This window comes from Colobus angolensis, unplaced genomic scaffold, assembly GCF_000951035.1.
Source record: "Colobus angolensis palliatus isolate OR3802 unplaced genomic scaffold, Cang.pa_1.0 Scaffold35, whole genome shotgun sequence".
In the NCBI taxonomy this organism is placed as follows: Eukaryota; Metazoa; Chordata; class Mammalia; order Primates; family Cercopithecidae; genus Colobus; species Colobus angolensis.
Genome location: NW_012116821.1, coordinates 3,459,723 through 3,479,927, shown reverse-complemented (window position 1 = coordinate 3,479,927; position 20,205 = coordinate 3,459,723). Strand labels below are relative to the sequence as shown.

Here is a 20,205-nt window from a genome sequence, read left to right as displayed (position 1 = left end):
ACAGGTTGATACAAATAATGAAAAATCAAAACATCAATGTATCTGAGAACCACATGGTGCGTGTGACCCCTGAGGATATATACACTATGTTGCCACTTGAAGGAGAATCTTCCAGGTATCAAATCCCGTGGATTCTCTTATTTTCTTTCACATTCCCTCTGCTGTTCCTGGCTCACAGTCGGTGACCATGCTCTGAGGAGCCCGTGCCATCTCCATTTCCCCCATCCCTTTTTCACTTTCCTGGCCGCTGCCTCACACCAGTTAAATCCGAATATCTAGGAGGCGGACACAGGGTGAGTGTCTGCTTCTTGCGACTCCCAGGTGTTTATGATATGCTTCCCGGACTGCAACACTGACCTATGGAACTGAAATGATGAATTCATGTCAGAAAGAAGTAGGATTTGGGGAAGAATTCATTACCTGGACCATTTTCAGCAGCTGGAATAAAAAGCACTTAAAAACAACAATAAAAATCACACACAAAGGCCAAAAAGTGTTTTGAAAAAAGTGCTTTGAGAATTTACTGTACAGTTTTTTTTAAACAATTTATTTGTATGTTGGCTTCTACATGCTCTTACATTCGTGTAAAACATTTATACATATTCTTTACAATTTGTACATATATTAAATGGCTATAGCATAAACATTGTTTTATGGGATTTTATAGAAGAAAAATCAAGTGGGGAGAATTACTTATGAAACATTAACAAAAACCCGTGATATTAAAGAACAAGATGTTCTCATATTCATTTGATTTCCTCATCTACTTATTTTTGGTGTCATTTTATTTACGCTGGCCCAGACTTTCCATTTCCCATAATTATTAGGTCAGAAAAATGAAAGCAGTGGGAGGGAACGCAGTAAGGCACCTGTGGGAGACGGAAGCGCTCCTCCGCAGAAGTGAGACAGTGGCTGCCAGTGTTGAGTTAGAGCTGTAGGTGTGCCAAGGTCCTGTTTTGCTTTATGCCATTAACTGAAGTGCTGGTGCTCAGAAACATCCTGTGTGAAGTTTCGGATGTAGTCAGGAAGGGCACTGGTCTGTTCTTTCTTTCCAATCTCAAAGTCCTCAGGATTCTGTACGCTGTTCAGGCTGCAACCCTTCTCAGTCCCTACACTTTTCCATCTAATGGGGAGGGCAGGGGTGCTAAACTGTGCTTTTTCTCTTTGCTGATTACACCAACTGGCCATGAACCCGCCATCCAAATCAAGCAGTGTGCCATCCCTGCAACAGCCCTTCTCATCACGTTGGAAGAGCAGTCAAAGAATAAGAAGGGACGAGAGGCTCCGGGGTGCTGGGTGTGGTGCCCTCCTCCCCCCAGGCCCTCCTGAGCACAGCCACTCACCCGTTAGACCAAAGCCACAAAACTCTCTAAAAAGTCCCTCAATTCTTCTAATGTGTTCTTTATGGCATAAAACCTGCCTTAACCATGATTAGGAAGAAAGTGCAAAGAGAGAAAGCACTGGTCCTCACATAAGAGCAACACATCAGAAATGACGCTGAGGACACGGGTGGCCAGGGGTATCTGCTCATCTGCCAGGCTGTGGGGTCCCCCTGGAGGGACATGGGATGGCCCACCTGCCACACACCATGATGGTGCTGGCAGCCCCGGGGGCCCCCGGCATCCTCCATCCTGAAGTGTAAGCACTTGAGCCGTAACTGTGGCAGTGAAAGGCATAAAGACTTCCCTCAATGATAGGAACCCCAGAGGACTGAAAAGAGTTATAAAAATATACAAACATAGATATTTTTTATTCTGGTATAGTTCTTATTTTTAAGAAAGTAATTAGTAATTAATTATCTGACACCAGGTAAGAACTGGAAGATTGTGGGAGACTTATAAATTATATAAGACATATAATTTATAAGACATATAAATTATGACTCTGTGTAAAATATCAGCGGGGAGAAACCCCTCATTCTCCATTGAAAATTCTGGTAACTTTTAAGTACTTTCCAAAAATAGAGATGATTTCCACTGGTTTAAATAATGGATGCGGAAATGAACAAAAGACCATCCCTAAATAACTGATGTGTTTAGGGAGGCTAATAAAATAAATGCAGTTTTTTGCAACTGTTTCTTTTTGGTTTTCTTTTTTTTTCTGAATAATAGGGGAAAAAAAGTTTTGAATTGCATTGCCCCAAGTCAGGAGAAAGCGCTCAGCATTCTCTTCAAGGCCCGTCCTGTCCTACATCACCGGAAAACGGCTGAGGGCCTGCCTCAGCTTTTCTGCAATCTGACAAGAAAGCAAAACAAAATAACGTTGAGATATCACTCCCATTACGACCTCACAGTATTCTTTATTCACAACGCCAACAAGTTAAACATGACACAAATTCCAATTCTTTAACTGGTCTTTTTGGCACCAGCCCTGCCCCGCGTTGCTGCTGGAGAGACCTTAACCCTGAATGGCACTGGCAGCACTGAGGCCCGAGCTGGCCCTGGTGGTCCCTTCCCGCCGGGGGGTGTCTGCACGTGCTCCCTGCCTCTGCCCTAGCGGCGCTTCCAGACGACCTGCTTTTCCTCAGATGAGCTGGGGTCTCAGGCCTTCATGCTTGCCTAGAGCCCCCTCCTTTCCTGGAGGAGTATGAGCTTCCAGAATCCCCTGAAGGTTGTGTCGCCCTGGCCACACCCTGCTCTGTCACTGCTGGGTGTGCAGACAGCACGAGCCTGCCTGTGAAGCTAAGGAGGCACTGGAGTCGTCTACGCGCCAGGGCCTCCTGCTCCTTAAGGCGCAGCTGTCTTATCCATCCCTGGATGCTAAACATCCAGAGTGAGGGCTTGGTATATAAGAAACACTCAATGTATGTCTGCTCCACGAACACACACGCAAATTTTAATAACTTAAGGGTTGCTGTGCCATAAAACTTAGATTGAAAACCTGACAATGTTGTATCAGCTACTTAGGTTTATGCAAAGACGGGGATGAAATACACGGTTTTCTATTCTGAATTACAATGTATAAATAACTATATCATACTTGGACTTGAAAATCAATAAATCAACGTTATCAAAATTCGGAGAGTTTCCCTTGCATTATTTTCTCACACAGACAAATGTAATCTGTTATATTCTAACATACAATGAAAGGCAAATCCACAATGGCACCAACTGATGGGAAAAGTGTGCATTTAAAGAGCACAGAACCCATGTCCTGTAAGGGAGGACAGGGTTTAGGTGAGTTCCTCCCATAAGTTAGTCTCCCAAACCAACTGTACAAGACACAATTCACAAATATGCATTAGGCACATATCAAGCACAGTTCTCCTTTAAGAACTGGCTGCTGGAGACAGGTGTTTTCAGCAGTGTCCAGTTTGCAGATGCCACCAGTACAGCTGTGAGCAGAGGGCTTGCAAACCACTACCCATGAACATGGCTTAGATCCCATGGCCAGAGGAGAGCTGGGTAGGCAGCAAGGCCGCCAGCGGAAGCTGGATTCTACATTACAGAACTTACCTGCAGGTGCCTGAGGTGGACATGCTACTAGATCTTTGTTTTCTGGTAAACAACAAAATTACTAGGCAGAGGTAAGAAAAATTTAAGTTTTCGTTATTGTTTTGTGAATAGAACCGTTCCAGGTCTCACTTTTTTGTGTTTTCTTTCTCTGCGATTTCCATGGCGCACTGTGAAAACCTCATTCATGAAAAGCAAAGGCTGCATTTGGTTTCCTGCGTGGTGCCAGGCTCCTGTTCCAGCTGCCAGCGGAGCCCCAGGGACGGCTGGGTGACCTCATCTCATTCAGAACCGTTCCTGGTGCACAGAGGCACAGAGAGGCTGTGACACGCGGGAAGGAGCCGCACAATAAGGAACGTCTTGGGGCCTTGCAACTAGCATCCAAGACCCTGCTTCAGAAGAAAACCTTTTTTTAACCCAGTGTTACCCAAAAAGCAAAGGGCAGATAGAATTAGGAGATTAAAAAAATCCTGTCCAAAATTTAGGCTCCTTTGGTTTCTTACTTAGGATTAAAGAAAACAAACAGATTAACTTAACATGGTCAAACTGGTTTACCAGGAACCCTCTCCTCAAGCACATGCGAAAGGCATGCGGACGCCCACTCACCGTTTCGTAAAACTGCACTTGCTGCTCCAGGTACAGGCGGATGACACTGTTGTAATCATAGATCCGATTACTGTGAAAGTGATTCATCTCAGCTACAACCAAAACCAAAACATCAATCAGTTTTCCCTCCAAGTTTTCAAATGACAACATCTGGTTTCTCTGCTCAGTTACAATTAATCATCAACCGGACCTAATCTGGTTGGCTGCAGTACAGTGTCAGTTCTTGGCAAACCACTTTACTAAGAGATTAGAAAAACAAGTTGAGCTGGGCGCAGTGGCTCACATCTGCAATCCCAGTACTGTGGGAGGCGAGGTGGGTAGATCACCTGAGGTCAGGAGTTCAAGACCAGCCTGGCCAGCATGGCAAAACCCCAACTCTACTAAAAATAGAAAAATCAGACGGGCGTGGAGACAGGTGCCTGTAATCCCAGCTACTCGGGAGGCCAAGGCAGGAGAATTGCTTGAACTCGGGAGATGGAGGTTGCAGTGAGCCGAGATTGCACTACTGCACTCCAGCCTGGCCGACAGAGGGAGACTCTGCCTCAAACAAAACAAAACAGTTAATAACAAACATTACTTTCCAGTACACGAATGACTTACACTGACTTGCATATTCAAAACTATAAAATCCAATACAGATAAATCACCCAAATGTGGACTATTACTCTAACAGAACTGATCAAAGAGAAACTACTTGGTCATACTTGCTACAGATGACTGCAGTTCACAGCTTCCAGTGCGTCTGCATTGGACCTAGCAAGGCACCTGGGGGCCCTGCCCCGCTCCCTCCTGCGCAGCAATTGCTTCAGCAGGTTTCTGGTGAAAGGCCGGGCAGCGTGTGGGACAGTGGGAGGCCCTTCCTCAGTACGGGGAGCTTTGCTGTTCATGAGCACCAGCCACGCTGTCAGAACCCAGCCTCTCAGAGGGCAGAAGGACTGGATGCTGAGGGAAAACTTTCTTCATCTTCACTGAATACCTGGATTCCTTATCTCTCTGTGCCCCTCTGCCCCTACCCCCAACTTTGGAGGAGTCTTCATCATCAGAAGGCCTCACTGTCTCCGTTGGATGCCTCCTACTCCGCCTTCTCCCAAACCCTCCAGGCTGAGAAAGCCAGCGGCTGCACAGATTACCATGACACACACTGTTCTACATTTTACATTCAGTTATTTGAAGTTGTACAAAGCTTTGTGTTTATCAATTTGGATACCCTCAAACACAAGTTCAAAACCAAATTTCCCATTTCAAACCCTTCAAAACCCAAAACTTCAATCAGGTTTCCTCATTTTTGCTGTAGTGGCCTTGGCTCTGGACACTCCCTCGTCCATCTCTTTCTCCCATGAATGTCCCAGTCTTGAAAGCTGTTCCTTGGAAAAGCCTGCAAATTTGTTTCCTTCTCTTCTCCCCAGTACCACATCTTTAGGTCCTCAAAGCTCAGACTACAACAGTGATGGTCTTCTGGTTGGGCTCTTGGACGGTGTCCGCATTTTCCAATCTCCTCTCCATAACCAGCAAATCCTTCTCCCTTGAAGACTGATTTTTTTTTTTTTACTCCCTTTTAATGGCTTCTTAATGCCCACATCAAGTCTAGAGTTTTCAAGTTCTTTCACAATCAAAATTTATTTCCCAGTAACCTCTAAGTATGTTTTACTCTTTCACGCCCATGACACAATCTAGCACCACGATTTTGTGGCTTTTGTTCCTAACAGAACACGCTCTCCATTCTCTGCCATGCAAATGCCATCCACCCATCCGCCAACAGGAAAAATCCACCTGCTGCTCTCATCTGCTCAAAAACACTCAAACCTATACAAATTCATGTCTTTTTTTTTAAACACAAAAAAACTGTGCCTAAAATGACACACCCAAACCCCTTCACATTCCATGATCCCAAGGCACGCAGGTTACAGACTGCTAAAAGCTGAGCTCTGGCATTTAATAGAGCATTATGATATCACAGATTGCAAAAGGAATCTTCAATGTCTCTCAGAAATAATAAAATGTGCAGTTTTAATCAAGCTGTCATTCACAGCTAGATAAGGTGGACAGGTGAAAAATGAAATAAATATTACAGATTTTCATCAGTACTGGGAGCCCAAACAAGGGGCTTACAAGCGTCTCAATTACTTATCAGATGCTCACATCTGGATTTCTCTCTAGCAAGGAAAACTTTGCTGGGGGAAAAAAAAAACCTCCACCAGCACCTCATAAGGACCTTTGAATCTTACCTTGCAACGCGTAAGACATGGTGCTGACTCTCTTCACCATGTTCTGTTTGTCTTGTGGGGTGATTTTACTTGTTGCAACGAGTTTGTCACTTTCTTTCACTTTTTCTATTGCTCCCTGTGAAATACAAAATACAACAGTATGAATAAAGCTGAAATGATTAGTCATTAGTTTAAAACATAACAATGCTAATATATTCTATAACTGATTTACTACTGAACAGGAAATACCTCCACAAAACAAGAAGAGAGGAAAGCATCTAAATTTAACTTCCTTCAAGTCCCTTGGAAGCAAAAAGGCTGCTATTCTTGAAAAATGTCACTAAGCTAAAATGAACAGTTTTATGCTACAACAAGAGAGAAAAGCAAACAGCACACCATCTCTGTAATATTCAGAAGCCAGTGCCATTTGAAGAGTAGCACATAATGGAAATCAGGCATTAGCAGGTTTTGAAAGTCATGTGCCTAGGTACAGGGTAGTGTGTGCACACAGGCACTTTCTCTCTCTTCTTTTATTTTATTTTTTTATTTATTTATTATTTTTTATTTTTTGTGAGACGGAGTCTCGCTCTGTCGCCCAGGCTGGAGTGCAGTGGCCGGATCTCAGCTCACTGCAAGCTCCACCTCCCGGGTTCACTCCATTCTCCTGCCTCAGCCTCCCAAGTAGCTGGGACTACAGGCGCCCGCCACCTCGCCCGGCTAGTTTTTTGTAGTTTTTAGTAGAGATGGGGTTTCATCGTGTTAGCCAGGATGGTCTCGATCTCCTGACCTCGTGATCCACCTGTCTCGGCCTCCCAAAGTGCTGGGATTATAGGCTTGAGCCACCGCGCCCGGCCCTCTCTCTTCTTTTACACAACAGAATATTTTATAAGCTAGTGCCTAAGTGTTCTGATTGTAAGTCCAGGGCTTTCCTTTGATTTTTTTAAGAGGTGCTGAATCCATTTAAAGACTTAGATGGAAGTGGCTGGAAAGGCTGCCAAACATTTCCCACTCCAGTATCATCATGCTGCTCGTTATTTAGGACTGTCTGGAAAGAACAACTCTATACTCTTGCATTAATTAGGCTCTAGGCCTACAACTCTGATGCTGCTGGCATACATTTTGACAATAAGCTAATTGTTCTGAGATTTATATTAAGTTATCTGAAGTTGTACAAACCTAATTTACCTATGGTACCCCTTCATGATATTTAAGTTACAAAGCAGAATGCTAAAATGGCCACATGCCAGCACTGTTAAGATCACAGACCAGCCGTTTGCAGAGATTTTCCTAACAAATCCAAGTACATCACAATATACAAGACTACTATGGTTGACATAAAATACTCACAACTCATGCCTGAGGTGATGTACAGACTTTTTAAAAAGGGAGAGAAAACCAGAATTCATTATGTGAGAACACCCCAAACCAATTTTAAAATTCAGTTACAAAACCTTTCTAACGGGAATTACAGTTTCTTTTTTAATAATAAAGATAAACATATAAAACCAATATTACTGTGCATGTCTGCCTGCTTCACCTGCTGTTGTCTTCTATAAATGTCTACAATCAGGTTACCTTGTGAGTGCCAATGATGTCAGGGAAGCAGCCAAGAAAACCTTTATACTCGTGATTACATTCCATCAGGAAATGGAGATCTTTCTTTGGCTATAACAAGATACAAGCTGATTGTTACTAGCAGAGAAATTCAGAAAATCAAGGAAAAGAGAACCATTATATGCAAAGACTGTAAATCCTGCATGTGCTACACTAAATTACTGAGTGTTAAGCATTCAGATCACTTTTTCTAAAAGAAAGTAGCTCCCAAGACTGCCTTTCTTTGACTCTTATGTTGTAAAGAAAATGACAAAACATCATGTAATTTTTAAGTTGGTTTGTAAAATTATTTTGTTGTGCCCCAAAATATACTACCATGAAGGAAGAAAGTTCAGCTAATGCTGTATGTTTACATACAAACAAATGAGTTTCTGTAGTTTAACTTCTAAATATGAGCAGAGATTATAAAAATGTTATTAAAACACTCAGTAATAATTTTAAGTGGCAATTTAAAATTTTTCCATTTTTCTGAATTGTAATTTTAATAGCTATGTTACTCACATCTCTAAAATGAATACATTTTTAGAAGTATTAGCAAAGTAGCCCATAACCACATTAGTGTGTGTATACATGTGTGCATCCATAAACATAGCTTTAAGTCATCCGAAAAAAAATTTTTTTTAATTAAGGGATTAGAAAATAACTTAGATTCTTCTTAAGGGAACTTATTATCTGTTACCTAAAAAAAAAAAAACCCTGAAATTGGGGTACTAAAGATTCCAATAAAAGCTATGTAGCTATGACACGGACCTGCCCTGTCCTGGGGACTGTAGCTGGTGCTTTTTTTTAATGAGCTGTTTAATCTTGAGAACCATACAGGGTAGGCACTACCACTGCAGATTAACAGATGAGGAAACCATGGCTCAGAGAGGCTAAGCAATGGTCCATAGAGATCTGAGCCAGCGTTCTTTCCTGTTCATTAGAATCCCCTGATGGCTAAGAACAGATCAGAGGCATCAATATTGGGGCACATTCATTTAGATTTCTTTTCTTCCGAGATAGGGTCTCACTTTGTCACCTGGGCTAAAGTGCAGTGGTATGATCACGGCTCACTGCAGCCTCGACTTCCTGGGTTCAAGCGATCTTCCTACCTCAGCCTCCTGAGTAGCTGGGACTACAGGCATACACCACTACACCCGGCTAATTTTTTTGGGGTTCACTGTGTTGCCCAGGCTGGTCTCGAACTCCTGGACTCAAGAAATTCACCCGCCTTGGCCTCCCAAAGTGCCAGATTACAGCTGTGAGCCACTGTGCCTGGCCTATTTAGATTTCTTGATGACAAATTTATCCATCCACTTTGTCTTAATCTAAGACAATTTCTTAATCTAAGAAATTGTATTTAAATGATTAAATACAACTAACAAAAATACACAGAAACAGAAAAGAAGAGGGTATTTATTTGGGAAGTTTGTCTTAAGACACGTTTTAAATTAAATATGTGGACTAGATAGCATCAAATCATAATTGGAATTGTGTGATTATGTTAGTACCTGTTCTGCCACGAGACTGGCAATTTCTTCATAAGTCTTTCCTGCTTCTGTTATTGCATCATTGAGATCTGTTTCACCTGAAAATGACCAATTTTATCAGTGGTTATAAGTTATACATATTTTCATTTCACTTGTTAAAAATTTTATTATTGATTTTATTGGTAAATTTTATTATAGAAACTTGCAAACATTTTCAAAACTAGTGGGAACAGAATGAATGCCCATCACCCACCGTCTGCCTTCCCCACCACTGGCAGCTCTCGCCAGCCTCTGTTCATCTACACCCCGACCTGCTTTCACCAGATATCAATATCTCATCCATAAATCCTGCCTAACAGATGAGGACTCTAAAACATGAGGCAGTACCATTATGACACCTAAGACGAGACTGTCACTCTGCTATAATGAGGTCTCTCAGGGCGAGTTGGCTGCTTGAATCAGGATGTAAAGGTCCACACAGCACAGAACTGATGCGTTTCTTAACTCCGTGGATTCTTCTTCCTCGGCCCCTTTTTTCCCTGCACGTTTCTTTTCGTGGGGTGTTGAACTTGTTGTGTGCCTTGGTGCCTGCATTCTGGATGCTGCTGGCTGCATCTCTGGTGATATTTCACACAGTCCTCTGTCCCTGTATTCTCTTTACACTAGCTATTAGACCTAGAGGCCTGATCAGAGTCACATGCCACCAGTTCCAGTTATTTCTACTCTTAGAATGTTAGAAAATGATCGTTATCTAGAATGACCATTGTCTGGATCTTTTATTTTATTATTATTCTTTTTTGAGACAGAGTCTTGCTCTGTTGCCCAGGCTGGAGTGCAGTGGCACGATCTCAGCTAACTGCAAGCTCCGCCTCCCTGGTTCACACCATTCTCCTGCCTCAGCCTCCTGAGTAGCTGGGACTACAGGCACCTGCCACCATGCCCGGCTAATTTTTTGTGTTTTCAGTAGAGATGAGGTTTCACTGTGTTGGCCAGGCTTGTCTCCAACTCCTGACCTCAGGTGATCCACCTGCCTTGGCTTCCCGAAGTGCTGGGATTACAGGCGTGAGCCACCGCTCCCGGCCAAGGATCTTTTATTTTAGTATGAGTTTGCAAAATGGTGTTATTCTATTTCTACCATTCCTTCTTTATTAGCTGAAATATTTCCATAAGGATCAACTTTCCTTTATCAGTAATATTCTGGTTACCCAGAAGTAGAGTCTGAATAGGAAAAGCAGGTTAAGTGCTTAATTCTTTTTTCTCTTTACAGTTTTCAAAATAATGAGTTAATCCCCTACCATTCTCTAAAAGTAACTGAGATTAATTTCTTAAAAAGCATCTTTATAATTCTGGATTTAAAAATATTTGATATGCTTCATTCCACATTAATTATCATTTTCACTAATGCTCAAATTTTCTTTTCTTTGGCCAGTGGTAGGCTCTTCCAATTGGGATTTAAGTCTTTTGATAGGAATCCTGGTTCACTGCGGTAGGACGTGGACCTTATCACTGGTGCCAGGGAACGCTTCTTGCTACTGGATTGGGTAATTGTTTCTAGGGCTTTAACAGAAAGGCAAATTGTGCATATATATATTTTTTATTTTTATTTTTATTTTTTAAGAGGGAAAACACATAACGAGCTCACACTGATGTTTCCAAAGCAAATTTATGACTTTAGGGGTTTTCTTCATTTATTTTAAAACTTATTTTAAAAATCTTAATTGCTAACAATAGTAACATAATTACATATTTGATTTATCCTACAATATGAAAACAGTTTTAGAAGTTTTAGAATAACAATACCAACATGATATTGACTACATGTTTAGTGAAAATAAGTAACATTTTTATAGTCTTTCTGACCTCGAGGCATCTGCTCCTGGGGGCATATAAAATGCCATTTTAAGGTGCTTTGAAATAATTCCTCTGTGTGCTATGCCTTCATCTTGATGTATCAAGTCATTTGTTTTATTTTGCTTTTGATTAGGAATTTTTTTCCATTTGATTTAAATTTGTTTTCTAATAATTATGTAAAGCATTCACATTATTCCAAAGTCAACTCTACAAAACAAGATATAATCAGAAGTTTACCTTCCAAGTCTCTCTCCTCCCCCATAATCATTTAAGAATTTTTATCACTTATATTTCCATATGATCATCCATAACAATATGCAATGTTTCACGGTTTTGTGCAGGGGCCATGCTAACAGTCTATATTATTTCAAGTTAGTACATGAACTGTTAAAGGAGCACTGGAAGTTATTTCTACTATAATCAGAATATTCCTAGGATTCAAACTCATTTACGTTATTGCAAGATCGCATAGTATAGCACTGCTCAAAGACACCAACACATCTGAGCAAGTGGATGTGATGAGACACAGTACTCAACACTGCTGACCACTGTCCTTTGCGATGGGAGAAAAGCCAGTCAACAGGAACTTGAATGCTTCCTTAAAATAGTATCTTAAGTAGAATGATATTCAACATAAAACATACATTGAGTATTTTTAATACCTGAAAAAGTGCTATCTGCAATATGAATATTTAACTATGTATTGATAATTCCAGTCCAGAAAATGTTAAAGGATCACGAGGCAGCTCCCAGTGGGGAACCCATGGATGAGCCTGTGGAGTCGGGCACAGTGTCTCAGGTTCACACTCTGCGGCCCACCCTCTCCCCAGGCTGCCCCTGCTGCTGTGCTGCCTCACCCCTGCTGCCACCTGCATCCTTTTCTACTCCACCTTGCTCCATATCATTACATTTCCTTACTTCTATGCTGCTTCAGGCTAAAATTACACAGACTATACAACCCTGGAAAGAATCTGATCACTTTGAAGGTAGGTGAATTCTACGGTATTTTTATGAGGATGAGTAATATATGAAAAGATTTACAGCACAAAGTAATTGAAGAACTTTTTAGAAACCATGTCCCAGACTACCAACTGTCTTCTTTTTTTTTTTTGAGACAGAGTCTCGCTCTGTCGCCTGGGCTGGAGTGCAGTGGCCCGATCTCAGCTCACTGCAAGCTCCGCCTCTCAGGTTCACGCCATTCTCCTGCCTTAGCCTCCCCAGTAGCTGGGACTACAGGCGCCCGCCACCTCGCCCGGCTAGTTTTTTGTATTTTTAGTAGAGACGGGGTTTCACCGTATTACCCAGGATGGTCTCGATCTCCTGACCTGGTGATTTGCCCGTCTCGGCCTCCCAAAGTGCTGGGATTACAGGCTTGAGCCACCACGCCCGGCTCCAACTGTCTTCTTTTCCCCCTCTTTTCAAGACTTTTGGTTCAATTACCTGTATCCTCTATTAATAACAACATATTTCATGAATAGTTAGTGGTATCTTTGTCTCTTCTAGGACTTCCCAGGAAAAGAAGTGAATTGCTATTTTAAAATTCTATGATTCAGTGTTATAGCTCTTTTAGAATTTGTCTAGCAGGTTTTCCAGGTTGCAGGAAACCTCTCTCTGCAACAACAACAACAAAATGTATGATTCAGTTCAACATCGTTTCTAAGGTTTCTACGTGACTCCAAATTACTGGGGATCCCAGCAACAAATTCTGAAGTTACTAAAGGGGTAATTGTGGGGCTTCTATTTTCAATTAGGATATGGACACCGCAGGAAACTACTGCTCTTGCCGTATTACAGAAATACCAAATCAACTAAAAAAGTCATGCCTTTCTCTCAAGTCACTGAAGCACCATGAAAACGAAGAAATTCAAATCAACTAAATTCAGAAAAGGGTGCACTCTGCCCTGCTAGGTGATGGGCTTCCCGGGGGCATGTGGGCTAGCACGAGGCACAGGAAGCTGGAGGAACCTCAAATGCAGAGCTGGTTCTCCCACAGGGACTTCTGTGGCCTAAGAGGTGACAGTGGGAAGCTGTGGGCTAGGCTGAAGAACAGTAAGAGGGATGTAAGGTGAGGTTCAAGGAAGGCAGATTGCAGCTGAGTTCTACACGTAAGAAAGCATCAGGACCAACTGGCCAAAATTCCAGCATCTCTAGGAGAAATGCTCTCACCCTGTTGAGACATCGCAGAGCCACCATGCTAAAAGGGCTCCAAGGCATCTGCCTCCTCCCTAAGCAATGGGTGTGGCTCTCATCTCAGCTCTTGCACCACCCACTTGTTACCTGGGCCAAGATGCTTCTCTGTCCTGGCCTTGAGTTGCTAGTCTAGACCTCAAAGACCGCTTCTGGTCTAAAAGTGTCAACTGTAAGACATGATAAGGCCAGGGCAATGAGAACTATTCCCAGGTGGGAGCCATAAATCTTACATTTTGGTGAGAAACTAATTTCTTATTAGTTTATTATTAAAATATTCAGAAACTGACATTCAAAGCACTGTCTGCCCTGAGTATCAGGACCAACACCTGTACCAATTCTATCACTTCTGTAAGTGACAGGAGATAACAGATTTAACAGGTGCCACCTAGCTGACAAATGCCTTTTCATTTTTATTCTTTTTTTCTTTTTTTTTTTATTGAGATGGGGTCTCACTCTGCTGCTCATATTGGAGTGCAGTGTTGTGATCATGACACACCATAGCCTCAACCTCCTGGGCTCAAGCGATCCTCCTGCTTCAGCCTCCAGAACAGCTGAGACTACAGGTGTGTGACACCATGCCTGGCTAATTTTTATTATTTCTTTGTAGAGATGGGGTCTCCTTATGTTGCCTGGGCTCTTTTTCCTTTTAATAAAAAGAGCTAACTTGTTCTCATTAAGTGCTGCCAATGTAAACCATGAACTCTAAATTCCATGGGTAAGATACATATTTATAGGGTAAGCTGAAACAGTTAAGGAGAAAACAGGCAACACACACTTACTACTTGGTTAAACATTTTTCCTTGAAATGGCCTTGATGAAATGTGGCTTTTGTTTTTTTGAGACAGGGTCTTGCTCTGTCACCCAGGCTGGAGTGCACTGGTAAGATCACGGCTCAGTGCAACCTCTGCCTCCCGGGCTTAAGTGATCCTCCCACCTCAGCCTCCCAAATAGCTGGAACTACCTGTATGCACCACCATACCCAGCTAATTTTTGATTTTTTTGTAGAGATGGGGGTCTCACCATGTTGTCCAACCTGGTCTCAAACTCCTGTACTCAAGTGATTTGCCCGCCTCAGCCTCCCAAAGTGTTGGAATTATAGGTGTGAGCCACTGTGCCCAGCCAAATCTGGCCTCTGTTAACAGGAAGACTTGGCAGAGAAATGAAACTGATGGCCTTGAAACAAAAATGCTACACCTGAGAGCAAAAAAAGGTAAACAAGCTAGCAAGAAAATACAAATTATAACAACCTTTGGCTTTTCTCAAAAGTCCTAGGATGAGGGTGCAAAAGTCCTTAGTGCAGCAGCCTAGCCAATTTACACATCAACAACCAGGGTGCTTCACTGAGGAGGGAGTTAGCGTCTGCAGGCAACAGGTCTGGATAAAGCTCTAAAGGCCCATTGGATGAATGAAGAAAGACGCACCTTGATAGCCGCTAGAACTGAACACTGTGGCCAAACTCTGCAAGGCCTTTCCTATCTTCTGATATTCCTTGGGCAATGCTGAAAGAGAAAAAGGAATAAACGATTAGTCTTCTGAGCAAACTGAAATGGGATTAAACTATTTCCTGAAAGTGATTACTTTATCGTAACGTTGGAAGTGATTCAAAATAGTCTATATTCCTTCATAAAACATTGTTTCAAAAGTGATTTTTTCAACTGATTTCTTTCAATTATTTTTAATTGACTGTTCAATTAATGGTGGATGCTACCATTACTGACAATCACTCCTACTTTATCATTCACCAAATGAGAGGTAAGTGAGATGGAAGCTCCTTTAGATGATTTCTAGCTTACAAAGTACTTCTAGCGACACTGCGCTCAATCATCACGTTAGCCCCTCTACCAGATGCAGAGACACCATCCTCACCATGAAGAGGATTAGGAAAGTAAGACTCAGATAACTGACTTGCCCAAGGTCACATGGCTAATAAATGCTGGATGTGGACTTGTGATTCCAAATACGCAGACTTTCCCACTCTGTTACGGGTGCATAAATGACCATTTGCAAACCATGACCACCAAAGACCGAAAGCAACAAGGTATGGAGGAAAACACAACAGTCAGAGGTCGCATGACCAGGGAAGAGGGGTCTGAGTTTTCTCATCTGTATGAAGAGATGATTTCACTAAATGACCCCTAAGGTTTCTTTTTAAGGTGCTAAGATTCTGGGATCACTTTGGAGAACTTACTAAGAGTCTCTGCACCTTAGGCTACTTTCTTTGCATTTGTATGGAGTCCCCTTAAATGGAGCATCTGTTTACCTTTCAAAAGAAACCATTATTTGCATTTAAAGACTCATTGCAGTTTTTAAAGGAGAAAAAGAAAACTTTTAATGTTTCTTTAAAAAATATTTAGGTCAGAGACATTTGAGGTAAGGTCTATAAGCTGCAGTTATCAGGAAACATGAATCCAAATTACATGAGCTCAGTTAATTTTAATAAACTGTCCACCCTCTGGTACCTCAGTTTTGCCTCTCTACCTAAAGGTGCCTGGCATGTGGTTCACCATGCAGAGTGTGTGCTGGAGTTTTCCTTCTACACATTAGGAATTTTAAAGAACTATTTTGAGAAAGAGAAGGAGATATGCCTGAGTCAAATCCCTTTCCCCACCCCACAAAAGAGCAGCCTGAGGTCAGCATTCCCTACTTTCTACATTTAGCCTTGTGAATTACACAGGACATGGAGTTCATCAGACATTAGACATAAGGCATTTAATTTTTTAAAAGATATCAAAATCCCAAATTTTTATGATATCCTTAAAAAATGCAATTGTAAAATTTGCACTCAGGAAACATGGCTTTCAAAGAACATACAGATTTAAACGATGTGTTATGATGGTCTTGCAAGAGTTTACAGTCAAAATTAATTCACTGCCTTTAGAACTGAATTCTTTCATTTATACTTTAGAACAGCGATCCCCAACCTTTCTGGCACCAGGGACTGGTTTCATGGAAGATAATTTTTCCACGGACAGACAGTGGGTTGGGGGGATGGTTTGGGGATGAAACTGTTCCACCTCAGATCATCAGGCATTAGATTCTCATAAGGGCTCACAACCTAGATCCCGTGTATGCGTGGCTCACAATAGGGTGCGAATTTCTATAAGAATCTAATGCCACCACTGATGTGACGGGAGGCGGAGCTCAGGCGGTAATGTGAGTGATGGGGAGCGCCTGGAGATAGAGATGAAGCTTCACTTGCCTCCTGCTGTGCGGTAATGGTCCATGTACCAGCCCATGGCCTGGGGACTGGGGACCTCTGCTTTTGAGAACAATGTCAATTTGCCTTTTGTTCATGAGTCATCCTCTATGACCAAAGTCTTGACACAAGTTTTGTTTTCTAGATGCTGCATTTGTATACATTATTTTCTCAGGGCTAATTCTATATATTTAGGATATAGCATCATATTTCTTTGCTATGGGAAAGAAACAACTATTATTCCTGGTGTCTGCCCCTCAAGCATGAACAGCTGCTATGTTACAAGTTCTTTTGTTGGTATAATATGTGGATGGTAAAGCGCCACTGGTACTGGTATTGCCGCTAGTAGAGGAAGAGGTAGAGGTAGCATTGGCTGGCTAATGGTTGAGGTAAGGCAGGGCCTGGCAAACTTCCTCTGCAAAGTGCCAGATAGTAAACGTTTTAGGCTTTATGGAGCCACAAGTTTCTGTTGAAACTACTCAACTCTACCATTATGACACAAGTGTAGCCAAAGACAATAGACAAATAAACGGGCATGGGTGTGTTCCAATAAAACTTTATTTACAAAATACGTGGCAAGCCAAATTTGGCGCTCAGACCATGGTTTACTGACTCCTGATGTAAGGCTTTGGATTTCAGATCTGGATCGAATAGTAATACTGGCATTGTCTTTGCTGTGCTATCTTATTAATTCATCTACGAGTCACTCCATATTTAGTTTCCTGTTCTTTAAAATTATTATTGGATTTCAAATTCTGATTGTTTTCCTTTTTAGTGTAAAAATATCACCTTTAAAAAAATCATTACAAGAACAGATCCCTTTCCTATGCTGAGCATCAAAGGCCAATATAAAAGTAGGTATATATTACTCATAATTCAAAATATAAAACATTTTTATTTTTTTAAAACTGAATACCAATATTCCTGTATGGTGTTATGAGGTGAAGGCCAGAAAATTCTTAGTGATAGATTAGAAGGCCCTTTTCTCCAGAAGTTAAGACATAGCAATAAGAGCAGATCAGATATAAAGGAGAGAAGTCCTAGGACTCTAAGGGAGTCAAAGACATCTGCATATTGGACAGCAGTGAGATCCCAGCATTTCACGGCCTGACAAGTCATTCTGCAGCCTCTGAGCCTGTGGGTGTAACACGGCAGCAGCCCACAGCATTAGCCCCACAGCTGGATACGTGACTGTTTATCTATCCTGGGCCACATGTGTGGCGACAGAGCTGCACAGTTCTGGGGAATACAGGAAAAACCTTCAGCAGAATGAAAGCCTACAAACCAAAGAGAAGGAGGGAGGCAGGAAGTTCTTAGGGACACAGCAGAGTGGGCAGAAAGCCATGACTGACAGTGACACTCTCCCCTCGGCAGTGCTTCTGCTCTGATATATTTTTACTACTAACTATACTGGTTTTTCTAAACACTATGGCTTTAGTCAAATATACAACATCTTACCAAATGGATGAAGATTAAAAAACAAAATCATGAGACTAAGAATAACTACAAGCACTCTCAAAACATGCAAAAATGATTAATTTTCCAAAGATTATAAAGCCCCAAATTACTGGAACTAATTAAGTGAACATGGTGCTCCTTATGAGATTTCTTAACCTGGCTTTGTTAGTCAGTTTTCTGTGGTTTAATTCGGGTGAAGTGAGATTAAACAGAATCATAGGAGGGACATTACTGCCATCCACCAAATACACTTCTGTTTGAGGCAGCAGGTTCCCTTCTATGATAAGGGACATAAAACTGAGCCTGCATCACCCACTACGAGCCCAGTGCGCTGTAGGGAGTGGACTTACGCCCCGTGCAGCGCTTCCAGTGCTCCTGCCCCACCGTCAGCAGCTCCTTCACGCCGTCATCCATGGCCTTGGTGAACTTCCCCACAGCCTCACACTTCTGCTCTCTGTGGGCGAACGCAGCTGTCAGTCACATAAGCAGGAGGAACAGCACTGCTGTGGGGACACTCAGGCCAAATGTACTCACAGGCACTTGTTTCCTTGCACGATAACAACTCCCCTTTCACTAAGTTAGCCTTAAAAACAGGCTTGATGCAGACATTTAAAGAACTACATAAAAAGCGGTGATTTGTATTTTAACTTTGCTTCCTTTCTGCCTCTACAATTCTTTGTGAATTTTAAAATTATTCTAAAGTAAATAAAATAATTTATTGAATATCTTATTTAGGAAAATTCCAATCACTGGGGGGACCATCAAATCTATAAAAGAATAATAGGGGTTGCTAATGCTAACTGGCCATTCATTCCAAGTACTCAGTGAAATACAGACAATAACCCGGATACACAATCACCTAAGTGATCTGAAAGATACAGTTCTTTCTAAGGATGTCAAAAGTGTATTTACCAGCCTAAAAAGATCACAATATACTGTTAGATGAAAAAAGCAGATTATAAAACAAAATGTCTAGTGTGAGATCATTTTTGTTTAAACAACCTTTCCTATAATTACATATGTACAGAGGAGGATTTGGGAGACTAAACACTAACATATTAACACTGATTTTCTCTCTGGGTGGTTGAAGAGTTACGTGTATGTGTGTGTGTGTTTCTTGTCTATACTTTCGGTAACACATACACAATAATTTTACGATGAAAAAGCTTTTTAAAATTAAAAACCATGCAAATTTCTTGTAAGTCCTTAAGAGAAAAGGAACTACTCCAAAGTTTCAACTGACCTTGTATTTTAAAAACTAAATGATTAAAATCAACAGATTAAAAAAATATACAGAAAAAGCAGGTTAGAGACTGCTTCCTCAAGGCAATGTTCAAAGAGGTTTGCTGTCTGAATATTGCGTGGGTTTTAGGTGGCTCCGTGCTGCCTGGTTTCATCACACTATTGGAAACAGCTACTCAACACCATGTCAACTATGAAATCACTGGCTTCAAGGTAAAAGAAAGATTTTAATCTGATGTTGCAGTTATAAAGACAGTACTTCTACATACAAATGATGTTTCCCTTGTCATTGGACTACAAATCCCGCTCACTTCATAAAACTCTAGTCTGACAATTTGAGTTTCAGCTGCGGCTACTCTGGCTGAGGCCTGACGGCCAAAGAAGGAGGGTGCAGATTGAGAAGAAAGAAAACCTGGCAGCGTCTCTCACATTTCTACTAAGTCCAAGTCAGGTGCCTCTGGCTCCATGGTGGAAAATATCATGACTCCCGCCAGCTCATCTTTCTCAGCCTTCCTCTTTCCAGTTTTCCATTCCTGTAAATGAGAATGCTGTAAGGTTCAAGTGGAGAGCACAAACTGGTCTTCAAAATTCCCAAACAGGACCAGCTCATTGATCACCTTTATCTTTCTAATTTTCAGGAAGCAGCTCCCACTCTATCTCCCTCCTCACCATGGACCAAATACCTTTATACCCCAAATGCAATCTCAGGGCATGAACAGTGTCATTCCACAGAATGGACCTAAAGGGACCAAGTCTTTTGAGAATGAACCGATTCAGTCATGTTCCCTTTCCAATGGCTACCTACATAAACACAGCAAAAAGAAACACCCTATACACACACACACACACATATATATTTTTTGAGACAGTCTCACTTTGCCTTCTAGGCTGGAGTACAGTGGCGTGATCTCAGCTCACTGTAG

The 20,205-nt window shown here is 41.8% G+C and overlaps 1 protein-coding gene across 1 annotated transcript in view; it reads right to left on the bottom strand.

Annotated features, from left to right (window-relative positions):
* Positions 1–494: 494 nt before the first annotated feature.
* The window catches only part of SNX9 (sorting nexin 9), an 82,776-nt gene continuing 63,065 nt past the window's right edge, over positions 495–20,205 (bottom strand). Inside the window, exons 10-17 of the mRNA XM_011952757.1 lie at positions 19,712–19,815; positions 18,391–18,494; positions 14,808–14,885; positions 9,367–9,443; positions 7,838–7,927; positions 6,284–6,398; positions 4,059–4,150; positions 495–2,235 (exon numbers count right to left, since the gene is read on the bottom strand). Coding sequence (XP_011808147.1) covers positions 2,188–2,235; positions 4,059–4,150; positions 6,284–6,398; positions 7,838–7,927; positions 9,367–9,443; positions 14,808–14,885; positions 18,391–18,494; positions 19,712–19,815 — 708 coding nt within the window. The 3' untranslated portion in view covers positions 495–2,187. The remainder of the gene's footprint in view (positions 2,236–4,058; positions 4,151–6,283; positions 6,399–7,837; positions 7,928–9,366; positions 9,444–14,807; positions 14,886–18,390; positions 18,495–19,711; positions 19,816–20,205) is intronic.